The 13,800-nt window shown below is 33.8% G+C and overlaps 1 protein-coding gene across 3 annotated transcripts; it reads left to right on the top strand.

The window, feature by feature from the left end:
• Positions 1–585: 585 nt before the first annotated feature.
• On the top strand, positions 586–6,093 carry LOC115959148 (N-alpha-acetyltransferase 40). Of its 3 annotated transcripts, none has more exons than XM_031077459.1 (8): positions 586–781; positions 905–1,007; positions 1,650–1,729; positions 1,850–2,179; positions 2,300–2,376; positions 3,668–3,710; positions 3,859–3,927; positions 5,871–6,093. In XM_031077459.1, the coding sequence occupies exons 1-8, from the start codon at positions 704–706 to the stop codon at positions 5,874–5,876; spliced, it is 786 nt and encodes a 261-aa protein (XP_030933319.1). In that variant the 5' UTR covers positions 586–703; the 3' UTR covers positions 5,877–6,093. The 3 variants fall into 3 exon arrangements, with proteins under 3 accessions (XP_030933319.1, XP_030933318.1, XP_030933320.1); XM_031077460.1 differs by having other exon boundaries at positions 690–781; positions 1,840–2,179; XM_031077458.1 differs by lacking the exon at positions 5,871–6,093 and having other exon boundaries at positions 3,859–4,126.
• Positions 6,094–13,800: the final 7,707 nt, after the last annotated feature.

Raw genomic sequence — 13,800 nt, 5'->3', positions numbered from 1 at the left:
TCAGGCGATGCAAAATGCAGAGATCGAACGTGTCTCGCCGCCGCAACGATGCAAAAACCTAGCAACCTAGGCGCCGATCTGACCAAACCCAAGCGGCGAAAGCTTCAGGCGATGCGTAGATAAAAATATGGAGAGTGGGTTTGATTTGTTTTGGATTTGATTTGTTCATGGGTTTTTGGGGCTTGGAAGTGGAGAGTGGGACGACATTTGGAGAAAAAAAGGAAAGGAAGAACAAGAAAAAAAATCTGTGTAAGTTTGAGTGAGGGCTGAACTGAAATCGAGTGCTTTAGGCTCAATTTCCATAAAGGTAAAGCGAGTCATTTGAACTCGATTTCCATGAAGGTAAAGCGGGTCCTTTGAGCTCGATTTCCAGGCCTAAGTGAACAGTTTGTCCAGCTCAGCTACTGGTGCAATGGGAAGTCGAGTGCAATATACTCGATTTATACACCAAAATCGACACCTTTGGACTCGATTTGTTAGTTACCAAAATAGTTTCAAACCTTGCCTAACTAATAAAATAGTTTGGATTTTATAGTTATTTAAAAAAAAAAAAAAATCCTTGGATTTTAGGTCAAAAACCTTCACAACTTTAATAAAGGTGATAATAATGAAATGTGTCCTTCTCCTTCCATGGTTGATTCCGCCTTCCCACCCTGACCACCGACTTGGGTTTAAGAAGAAGTAGGTCTGTTCATAAGTGACAATGGGGTCGAAAAGGCTTCCTGCTTTCAACCATTCCAACAACAACGATAATAGAGAAAAGAAACCTAACCGTAAAGAGGTAATGGCTTCTTCTTTTATCAAACTTTAAAATTCAAACCTTTACAACTACAACACTGACTGAACCCATTTCTATATGAATGACCATTTTTGTGTTTGTACTCACTCATGTTTATTTTTGTAGATTCTTGAGAAGAAGAAGGCAATTGATGATCTTATCAAAGCAGCTTCTGCTGATAAACACCCACTTGATTCTTTCCCATCCTTTCGTCATTTCCACAAGAATGGTAAGTCATCTTCTATCCCATGATTTTGCACCTACATATGTACCCATTTTGTTTGTAGATCACTGGCATTGGTTTGCTTTGTCTATTTTCTCATTTGATTTGTGATAATGTAGCATCCCAATGAGGAAAAAAAAGGGAAATTGAAAAAGATTATATTTTTCGATAGATATGGAAAGGGATTTGAACCTTCAGCGTCTGCTTCAAAGACACGTGTTGGTTTTTTGTGTAGGCGGGATTCAAACCCAGATCCCTTCTTCAACAACGCAAGGCATTATCAGTTTAATTAATTGTAACCCAGATAAAAAAAAAAAAAGATAAAAAAAAAGAATTTAATTAATCATTTCGTTTTATTTATTTCTCTTTATGTTTAAGGTTAGATTGAAGTCTTTTAGCACCTTTGTGATGTTTATGTTTTATTTTCTCTCTTGCATCTTCAAAGTACTTAAGTTTTGTACGAAAATGATAAGCTCATGGCCTTTTAAAGTTTAGTTTGGACCATGATAGAATTTGATTGTTCGAGTACCCTTTTTTTTTTGGTGGTGAAAATTGCAACCATATTGTTTGGTTTCCAAGTCAAGGCTAGCAGTTTTTCACTTTAAAGTTGAATATTTCTTGTAATGCCCAAGTTTATTTGATTTCTAGGCCTATCTGTATACTTGGAGTCAGGGTGTGGGGATAAACTCTCCTCTCCTACTAAGCAATACATCATGGGTCTTCTTAAGGTAATAGAAGGCTTACTATCTCATATCTCTGTAGTTCTCCAAAATGACTTCTTTCTTTTTTTCACATATCATTCCTTGTCTCTGCATGAACGTAATTTGCTAAACTTCAGAAATCTGCAGGCCAATATGGAGGGGCCATATGGATCTCAGTGGCCAACAGAAGAGAAGGTGAAGCGAAAGGAAATGGTTATGCCAGAAGCGCGTTACATATTTGTGCATGAGGCTCCAAATGCAAGTTCTGATGAGATCTTAACAATGTCAGAAAGGAAAGAAACTCTTACTGTTTGTTTACAAAATAGGGGATCCATGGTTGGATTTGTACAATATCGCTTTACTCTAGAGGAAGAGATACCTGTTCTTTATGTGTATGAATTACAGCTTGAGCCTCATGTCCAGGCGAAGGGACTAGGGAAATTTCTAATGCAACTTATTGAGCTTATTGCTCGCAAGGTGCTGAGTCATGTTTTTTCTTCACACAGAGATGTGATAAACACACAAAGCACACACATATTAACAGCGTTATCTGCTTTTTATTGCCTTGTATATTGTCATTAATCTAGAATTTTGCAGAACCGCATGGGTGCTGTGGTGCTAACTGTCCAAAAAGCAAATTTATTAGCTATGGATTTCTATTTAAATAAGCTCAGGTAAATTTTTTTATTTTATTATAGAACCATCTAATTATTTTTATTAAGCAAATCCCAATGACATATTAAACGTATAAGTGGGGAAAAAAATCCTTTAGCTGTCAACTCTTCCTTTCTTAGGCTCAATAATTAGTTCTTAGGGACTGGGAAGACAATTATTGACCTGTGATAGGCCAATCACTTCTCCCTTTTACATTAGAGAATTTTAACATCACATCTTTTTGATTCTCTCTTTCACAAACAAAAAGCAGAAACTTGATGGTTTTTCTTTTGAGAAATGCTATGTTTACAACATTTTCACAAGTCTTATTTTGCAGTTTGTTACTTGCTGTTACTAGTGGGCAAGAAAGTGATTTCATTGGTGAATTCAAATTAAAAACCAATAATAACCTGCCAATTAGGATTTGTTGTGAAGGTGTTGTGAAAATGTTATGGACGTAGAGCTTCTCTTTTCATTTTAAAGCTTACTTGCTCATTTAAGTTCTGATGAACTGTACCCTAAGAAAGGAAAATTACCAAGAGTTAATTCTGTCTAAGAAATTCACTGCTATCCTTGCAATTATGAATTAGTAAGGAACTACCATAAAGAATGTCTTTGATATTCAAATTAATCAAATATTTTAGTATTGAAAGTAATAAAAAATGATCATTGTAATTCATGCACAGATGCATTTATCATGGTAAACATGATCAATATATATATATAATATGATCATTGTTATTTATTCACTTACATGCATCATGGATTATAAATGAATAGAAAAAATTATAGCCATATATTACATTCTAAAAGGTACAGCACACTTTCTCGTGTATTCATTACTATTAATGTGGGAAGAAGTTGTTTCAAGCCTCTGAGCTAGTGAGGAACATTAAACTTTTCTTTTTTCCTTCAGTAAATTTCTTCATTAACCAAAACCAAAAAAATAAAAATAAATATAAAGGGATAGTAAGAGATATTTAGTAGACCCATTTTTCCATGTCAATAACTTTTCATCCCACATGTCACTGTAAAGGAGAATGCCTGTACATAGTTGAGGCCCATAACATTTGATATTAAAGGACAATTTGATCAATAAGAACCTCTGTTGTAATCTTGATAACCAATTTATTTTGTAGCACATTTGGAAATCATTTACTCAGCTTTCAGATTATGATCACATTGTTGGGCTATATCCACAAATCTATAATTGGTCCTTTCCACGCTTGCTTAGGAATTTGTTGAAAAAATTGGTAAAGTTTTTAGTTTATATAGCATTTTATCTAATGGTTGAATGTTAATTTCATGCAGATATATAATATCAACTATTTCACCATCAAGAGTTGATCCATTGGTAACGAATTATTATTACATTACATATGTTACCTTTCTTTTCTTTTCTTTTTTCATTTGTTATTTTTGTAAGATATACTTTTTCTGTTTTTTTCTCTTTCTTTAATATATAAGTAACTGTTTTGAGATAGTTTTACCTTTTTGTGCAGATAGGAGATGAGAAGTCTTATGAAATTCTTTGCAAAGCATTTGATTGTGAAGCTGAAGCTATCTTTGAGGTGACATTTTATCCTTAGTACATGAAGTATTTGTAAATTAGTCGCAACCTCATAACTAAGGTTGTCACGTAGATATAGAAATTTAAAATATGAAATAAGATGCATGTGTGATATCATGCAGGTATCTTGACATAAATATTGGAGCTTGAAATTTAATATATTAGTACATTCACATGAAAAGAAGTTACTAATTGTCTGATCTAAGGTTTCATAGATGATTTGCATTATTGGTGTGCAGTTAAACATCAATGCTAAAAAAGTGAAGAAATTGGTACTTATTTCTTGGACATTTTTCCTCCAAATAAGAACCTGAATAAGTTCTTCTTAGTAAATTTTTAGAAAAAAATTATTTACTATAATCATTAAAGCATGTTGAGGAAGAGAGAAAAGATGAGAGGAGGGGGCGGGGGGGTTGTTGATGGCAATATCAGTGGCATTGGGGTTATTGGGATGGCATGCATATAACTTGTTCTGAAATCACATATTCGGACTGTACTGCCTGGTATGACTGAAATACATTGTACTGAATCGCCATACGGGTATGGTAACCCTTTGGAATGTACTATAAATACCACGATATTATGAATCTTTTGGCTTGTTTTCCTGTTTCGACCTATGTCAGATTGGTATAGGATAAAACAGGGCTTTTAAAAATATTTCCAAGGTGTAAGACAATCAGTAATCATGGCTACCGAATGGTCCTTGCTTGATTATTTGGTACCTCTGGTCCAACACTTCAGTCCACTAAACCACTCTCCAGCAACCTCCCCCAGTCCTCCACACTTCTCTTTCTTGGTTGACCCTTCTCAAAGACTCAAACGTCTAAAGCCCATTTCATTTTTCATGGCTTCGATTGTTTTTTTTTTTTTTTTTTTTTCAGCAACTCTGTTCTTCATGGATTTGTTATAGCATCTTCATGGTCAGTTTTTTGTGTGTTTGTGTTCGATCTTGGATCATAGGCAGTGGTGGAGCCAGGAAATTTTTCCAAGGGGGGCCAACCTAAATATAATAGGGCTCTAAAAAAAAATTACTCAAAATTGATTTTGAATTTATCAAAAATTACAGTCTAAGGAAGCAATATCTATTTATTTGAGTTTAAATATTTGAATCTTTCTAAGGGTTCAATATCTAAAATTTCATTATTTGGGACAATAGATCTTAAACTTATTTTTTTTCTCTTAAAATATGTATATATTGTGGATATTTTCCCATGCATTGCATTACTTTGTAATCTATATAATTAGGGCTTTGTTAGCATTTGAGGAGTCCACAGGAAATGAATGGGCCTAAATGTAGATAATTTGTTTTGGGTTTTTTGTGGTTGTTCTGTACTAGTTCAAAAATTTGAGGCCCAATTATAAAGTTTAAAGGTCTAAATTGAAGATTTTGAGATGTCAAATTATTATATTGGAGGGGGGGCCGATAAGGAAATTGCTGTTCAATATATACAAATTGCACTATTATAAATGGGAAAGTTTGAAAACTCAGCCCCCTCCTCCCCCCCCCCCCCCCCCCGGGCAGGCGGCTCCGCCAATGATCATAGTTGTATTTGAATTCTTTACAAGTTCCTTGGGTTTATTGGATTATAAACTGTTGTCATGTCATGATTTGCTTTAATTATTAATTTTGTTTGTTCAATTCTAGTTCAGTAGATGCCATTAAGAAATTGTTTTAGGCTGATGCTTAGTTTAATGGATCTCATTAAATAAACATGGTAGTCCAAGTCTCTAATGAACTTTACTTGTTTATAATGATTATTTTGCATTTCACCCCTTCACTACAACATTTAAAAGCTACTTTTGTGCACAAATAAGAGTTGTTAAAGACCCAATTACTTTCATCGTTCAGCCTATGGGCAATGAGGGTGATATAGGGCAAATTGTGGAATTTGTCTATGTGAGGAAAAGAAGGCTTAGGGTGAAAAAGTTATTTGGGTTTTGCAGGTATGAGAAAAGATTTGAGTTTGGGTTGCAAGAAGATAAGAAGGAACAGAAGATCTACCCGCAATCTGTGAACAGTGCATGTAAACAATATTGTGAACATTGAAAAAATATCAAAGAGAAATGAAAGAGATAAGAGAAAATAAGAAAAAGAGAAAAAGAAGGCCAACCTGTCTCAATACTCGCACTCAATTTTATTAATAAACTCTTCTCTTGTTTGAATACAGTAACATTGCTTACTATTTTTTTAAAGTAAGAATAATTTCATTAAACGAGACTACTTCATTCACAAAAGGCACAAAGTAGACTAAAGAAATTCAAAAAAGACAAAGGAATTATGTACAAAAGGACCAAGACTCTAAAAACAAGGGAATTGGATCTCTCTTCGTAAAACCTCTAGCTCGAGACCAATCACAATAAGTCACTTACGTGGTCTCCAAATTTTAACTTTCCTAATGGAACTTGAACTCTTACTTTGATTAATAAGGGAAAAGGGGGAGGGGATGGAATGGAATGAAAAGAATTTTTTAAAGTATACTTTTCTATTCCCTTAATTGGGAGTTTAAATAGTAGGGATTGGAACGGGCAAGAGGGATCATGAGTTCCTTCATTTTCTCTTAAAAACCCATATTTTGATTCCACCCAAAATCATGTGTAATTAAAGGGAAAAGAATATTGTTAAATGAAAAATGATTCTGAGTTCCCACTTAATTCACAACCCATTTGTCTGTTATAACCTAGATTTTGATAGCCATATCATATCTTCTTATAACCCGAATTCTTGATTAGATTTGATTGTTTATTTTAGCATTTTACTCTTTTCGGGTCATTGTTTCTTCTTTCTTGTGTAATTCTTGTGCTTGGCATCCTAGGAGACAATTTTGTAACGTTATTGCTATCGAGTCACTAGTTCTTCTTGAATAAAGCTGAGTGTTGACACAGTTCCAATAGGAGTGTTGCCCTTTCTGGATGAATAAATTGACTGCTAAATAAGTGTGAGTGACCCACTTCCTCTTAAAAGTTCCTGATTAGTTGCATAGCTCAGTGACTTTCCGGTGTAATTATTTTTGTCCCCATTTAGGTTGATTTGAAACTTGAAAGCTTAAAATAACAGTCAAAAGGACTTTAGTTAGCATATTTTAGTATGGCCATATATGCTGCATCCAGACACACGGGCCTTCTCAATCAGGACCAAAGATTTTCTACCATCTCAATGGCCCCTGAATGCTCTTCCTGAAGGGTGGTCACTCTGTTATGACCTAGGTGTTGGATAAATTATTTGAATTTAGTTTAGAGATAGAATAAGGCTTCCTAGATAGACTAGTATTGTTATTTATTTGTGTTCAAATTAATTCTTATGTTTTAGGATAGGATTAGTTCCTATGTTTTAGGATTTGTTGATGAGGTTATCTCATCCTTGGTTATTTATGTACGTTGAATGCATTAATGAGAATTAAGCAGAAACTAAACCAAAAACTTTATTATGCCTCTAAAGTTTAGGAGGCTAGTCACCTTGAATCGACTAAGTTATCTTTTTAATTTTCCAGTTCATAACATTTGGTATCAAAGCCAATAGATCCATCCAATTTCTTGAAAAAAAAAAAAAAAAAAAATTCAATCGTATTCTCATCCCACACTATCACACTATCCTCCCATCTACAACCCAAGGCAAAACCATACTTCCAGGCAGCCGCTGCAACACCCAAAAAAAAAAAAAAAAGCCACATCTACCTATCAATAGTCTCAATCCCAGCAAACAAAGAATGGAGAACATGTTAGAGATTGTCAACCAAATGTTAGATAATACCAAGGACATGTCCAAAAGCATAGCAATGATGGAAGCAAAGATGCAAGATTGGTGGGATCAAATGATAGAGGTCATAGATAAACAATCTAATGTACTTTTGGAAATCAAAGAACAATCAAAAGTTCAAGGATCCCATGAAATTTCAGAGAATCAAAAGAGTAATATGTTGGAGGATACACCAGCTATACAGATCGCCTTCAAAGATCAAAGGATTAATGCAATTGAAAAGATAGATCAAAGGGATCTTGTGATTTCAAATTAGCCTCGTTTAATTTCGCACATTGAATTTGTCATTCCTAATGAGTTCAAGGATGTGAAAATCAAAGCTATTCCATTCACAAAAATGATTAAAGAATTGGTGTAGGTATCCATGGTCCAAATTCTTATCTTTCAACTCTTTAGAATTTGAGGTCAAGTTCTCTTCAGTTGGAAAGAAGGATATGGTGTGAGCAAGTATCAATTTCCATGTTTTGGAATCTTGAGGACAAGATTCATCTTGAAGGGGAAAGGAATGCTACGACCTAGGTGTTGGATAAATTATTTGAATTTAGTTTAGAGATAGAATAAGGCTTCCTAGATATATTAGTATTGTTATTTATTTGTATTCAAATTAATTCTTATGTTTTAGGATTAGTTCCTATGTTTTAGGATTTGTTGATGAGGTTATCTCATCCTTGGCTATTTATGTACGTTGAATGCATTAATGAGAATTAAGCAAAAATTAAACCAAAAACTCTATTATCCCTCTCAAGTTCAGGAGGCTAGTCACCTCGAATCGACTAAGTTATTTTTTTTAATTTTTGAGTTCATAACAAACTCAAACTTGTCTATGATGGTCACAACAGCCTTGATTTATTTTCCACAATGGCTAATATCTTAAAATATGTTCCAAACTTCCAAGAGCATTGAGACCTGATCTTTATGTCCTCATTTCCTTCTTCTACCCTTTTTTTTTCCTCCTCCTTATAGCAATATTATGGAGAATACTCTAGTTGATGCATTGTTATATCAACTGAACATAGGTGCGAGAATTAATGGAACATTTACCTCTATTGCATCATATCAACTGAACGTAGGTGCGATACTTAATGGAACATTTACCTCTAGGGCATATGATAAGATTTAATAGAACTTTGACCTCTAGGGCATGTGATAAGACTTTAATCCTTAGGACATATGATAGTGTAAGGTGAAAAGGTTGGTTGAAAATTTTGACACGAATGTTTACAGGGATAAGGTGAACAATCTAACGAAGACTTCCAAAAAGAAAATGCTGTATTTAACTTTTCTTAATGTATAATTTAATTGAATTACATTTAGGATGAACTTATTAGGGATAAGGTGAAAAATCTGCAGCTAAGAAATGGATTACAACATTAATTTCTAACTACTTTAAGATGAACTTATTTGGGATAAAGATAGAGCAAGAAGTGACCATTCTGAAATTGCAAAGCAAAAATGTGCAAGATATGCTACTTCAAGCACTATTGATGAAATCGATTTGATATATCAAATTGAAGTTACTTGGAAAACATGGAACTTGATGAACCAGTGCAATTATGTTACCTAAAATTAATATTAATGGTTCTTGAGCACCTGCACAAGCACAAGCGACAATATATTCTCTTTCTTTTTGAGAAATAATTACAATATGTTGTTAATCCCATAACTCGAACCCTTTCCCTCTTAGACCCCCAAGCACTTTGTGTATGGGGAGGTGTCAATTCAGCTATAAGGCCTTTGGCCAAGTGACAATATATTCTTAAGACCAAAAAAAAAAGGTGCTAGAAGATGAAGGGAATGATGCAATGACTTAAGCATTTAATAACATATCTGTAACTCTTGTGAGGTAACATGAGTTACAAATATATTCCTCATTCCCCCCTTCTTTTTTGCATTGTGCTTGGGCTTGAAAAATAATTTTATTTTGTTAAGTTAATCTTATTCTATTCTTACTGATAAGCAAAGCTAAACTTGATTATGAAACCAACTCTTATCCCTGTTGAGGTTTATATCTTGTGATTTTTAGGGTAGAAATTGCCCTAATGTTAGAATTCATCATAATCGTATTGATTAGATTTCATCATAAACTATTTCTTATAAAATTTTTAAAGATCTTTCAAATATAGAATGATTATATTAATTTCTTTATAAAATGCACATGTGTTATCTAAAAAAAAAAAAAAAAAAAACCTCAATCCATATTGGCGTTCTTGGGTGGATTTATAATGGCTTTAATTACGGACTTAGGCAACCCAATAACAATAAATAACTTAAAACAAATAAAGTAATATAAGTCAATAAATATAATCTATATATATATATATATATAAAACCGAAGCTTTTGAAACTCCCACAATTTTCCACGTCAACACAATATTTAAATTAAATTTAAATTAAATTAAATTTTCCACCTCATCACTGTTTTCCTTTTCCAATGCAAATTAGACTTCTAACCAAATAAGGACACTCTCCCATCGCATCTACTCTCTCCTATTTAAGAATTGCTTGCGTAGAAAACCTAAGCCCCAAAAACTTATTTTTGCCGCAACACAATTTTCTCCTTAAAACTTATTTTTCTTCAAGATTTTTTTTGAGGGCGGCTCATGCTTCACAATTCACATATTCCACTTATGTATTGGACTCCTCTCCTTCTTCGGTTAATGCATCAAGGTTAGGGTTATTTGATTTGTTCAATAAAAATTATAGATTTGTTGCTTTTTCTTATAAGTTTGTCAATTGTTGTTTTGTTTATTTAATTGCTGAGCCTGAATCTTTTAATTAAATCTTCAAATTTTTATTGAACAAATCAAATAACCCTAACCTTGATGCATTGACCGAAGAAGGAGAGGAGTCCAATACATAAGTGGAAAAGCTATAATCATGGATTCCCTTCTTTCTATTGTATTTCTCTATTGCGTAATTATATATAAATATATATATATATAAATATATATATATATATATATTGTTTTATTTCAATACTTTTGAAGCTTTGAATCTTCTGATTTTTAAAATTTTTTTTTTTTTTGGCCTTTTGGAAGTTTTAACATCATAACTTTTGGGTTTTATTTTTTGTATTATCAGAAATTATTTAGAAGATTTCAATGAATATCCATGGATTATTCTTTTTGAGGGTAACCCATCTTTATCTTATATTTCTATTCCTAACTTTTTTTTCCTATATTTTTTCTTTAATTGTCCATGTTTACGTCTCTTTTGTTTTTCTTATTTTTTCTTTAATTGTCCGTGTTTATGTCTCTTTTTGTGTGAGTATGTGTCATCGTATTTGGGTACGTAGGTAAAATCTATAAAGACTAAAGATGCTTTTTTTATTTTGGTAATGAATCCTGTGTTTTTCATAACTTTAGTGAGTCATCTATATATATATATATATATATATATATATAACCGAAGCCTCTGCTGGCACCACAATTTTCCACGTCAGCACAATATTTAAAAAATAAAAAATAAAAACATTATAACACCTCAAAACCCTAACAACCTTACCCCTCTCTCAAGTTAAGAAATATAAAGCCACAGTTTCTGCAAACTCTCTCTCTCCAAACGTAAATATCAAATTCAACCCCTTTAATTTCTCTTTATATTTTTGAGGCTTCTATAGAGTTATAGTAAGTTATGCTGATTTTGTTTTTTGTGTATGTGTATAGATGGTCATAATACTCCGATATTCCAAGAGAAGTTTGTGTTTTCGTTAATTGAAGGTCTTAGAGAGATAAGTGTTGCAGTTTGGAACAGCAATACAAAAGACGATTTCATTGGCAGTGGAAAGTAATTTCTTTGTCTCATATTTTTGTTTTTTGAATTGATGTTGTGTGCTTTTTAGACCCTTTTGGATCAATTTTGTTAATTGGGTGTTTTTTTTTTTTGATAGGGTCCAATTGGGGAAGGTTCTTTCAAAGGGTTATGACGACTGCACTTGGTGTCTGTATACTAATAGGGGGGATAAGTGTTATAAATTACTAACCCTTTTAAGTGTATAATCTATTTCTAAAATTATCTATAATATTTTGTCCTCCGAAAATTTTATCTCTTTAATTTTAGTATATTGTGTTTCTTAAGCTATAGACAGATTTTCTTTGTTTCTTATTTTCAATAATAAATCATTTTATTGCAATACTGGTAATTGTTTGAGAAATCCAATATGTTCATATCTCTATAGAATAGAGAATAGTAGAAGCCAATTTTATTACAATTACAAAGTATAGCATGAAAGATAATGGAATTAATTGTTGTAATTTTTATTTTCTTTCCATGTTTTGAATTTCCATGTTTTTATTGTTAATGAGAAATTAAGGCTCAGTTGCACAATATGTGTAAATTCTTCAGAAGGCTACTTTAAATAGTAAGTCAATGTGTCTCTTACATTTGGGTATTAGTTAGAATTATTTTCAAATGATTGTACCAATAAAAGTGAATGTGTATAAATTTTGTTTAATTATCCCGTGCATCGCACGGGTTAGCGACTAGTATATATCAAGCATATACTTTGGTTTCAATCCCCTCATCACCGGTTGTAATTATCAAATTAAAAAAAAAAAAAAAAAAAAAAAAACAATTGCACTACAATTTTACATGATTATAGCTGACGTCAAAATCAAATATTACTCATATTTTGCTATATTTTCACAGAAAAACTCAATGACTACAATTTCTAATTTGGAAGACTAAAAAATCAAAAGGATTTCATATTAACTATTTTAAATTGGTTGATTTGAACAACAAAGGAATGGGGGGTGGAGGGTTGGGGGTGACTTGATAGTTGTCACATTTGGTGGTGAAATTATATTGACTTTTTTAGAAACCTTCACTGGTGATCTTCTGTAGAAATCGGATGGAAATAGATGGGAAGATGATTACTACTTTACATGGATAACACGTGAGAGAGGCAAGGACCACCCCCCCCCCCTTCTCCAAAAAAAAAAAAAAAAAGGTTCTACTAGTAACTTATAAAATCATTTAACTTAAATATATGGTTATGATAAAGGATTTAAAATTAATGTGAACTATTGGATTTTGTGACTCGCCCCCGGCTATGTGTCCTTTTGACCCTTCGCCTGCCCGCCACCGGTGGAAGCAAGCTAGCCTCCTATGTTGGTTGCCCCTTTCCCCTTTTCATAAGAAAAATGTAAGAATTCAAGCCCAAAAAGAAAAGGCCCCTTATGTTTAGATAACACCTTCTATTATATAATTAGAAAGCAACCTTTCGTGCAGCTCAAGCTTACTTTCTAAGCAAACGTGGGCTTGGGCTCGAAAGCAACAAGCAAGGGATTGAGCTTTAGAAAGCCATTGTGCGTTAGCACTTTAGAAAGATTGTAGCTAGCATGCCCCTATTAGTCAAGCTTTTATTTGAAGCCAACTGAAAAACGGATGTGCGCTACTAGAATGGCTCGCTTCGCTTTTGTTGCAAAGTGGGTGCCTGCTCTTAGTTGGGTTGGGGGAAGAAGGCATTTCCATCGCGAAGGAAGGATTCAATCCAGCCACAGGTTCCCCTATGGCTACCTTGTTATGACTTCACCCCAGTCGAAGACCCCACCATGGTATGTACCAATAAGACCACCAAAAACCTTTGTGGCACCAGTGGAACACAGAAGTCATGGGTGATCATTGGTTCGATGCTTCGGGCGAAACCAATTCCCAGGGTGTGATGGGCTATATGTACAGGGCCCAAGTACATATTCACCATGGCATGCTGATCTGCGATAACTAGCGATTCCAACTTCATGTTCCCGAGTTACAGAGAACAATTCGAACGGAGGCAATCTTTTCGGATTCATTCTGCCTTACAACCTTGCTTCCCAATGTAATTGCCATTGTAGCATGTGTGTGGCCCAGCCCATAAGGGCCATGCGGACTTGATGTCATCCCCACCTTCCTCCAATATATTACTAGCAGTCTCTCATGAGTGTGACACGCACCTTTTTGTTTGTTTCGGAGCCGTTTTGGTGGGGCGTACTAAACCCACTACGTAGCACACCACCGGGCGACTCGCCTGAATGCTGAGTCTTTCTTCGCCGCCAACTCGACGTCATCGTCACTTGTAAGATAAGGCCAAAAACTTGACTTTACTAAACAAGGGAGAAAAGCCTTTTTTGTATTATTAGT

This window comes from Quercus lobata, chromosome 9, assembly GCF_001633185.2.
Source record: "Quercus lobata isolate SW786 chromosome 9, ValleyOak3.0 Primary Assembly, whole genome shotgun sequence".
Classification (NCBI taxonomy): domain Eukaryota; kingdom Viridiplantae; phylum Streptophyta; class Magnoliopsida; order Fagales; family Fagaceae; genus Quercus; species Quercus lobata.
This window is presented reverse-complemented; position numbering and strand designations above follow the sequence as displayed.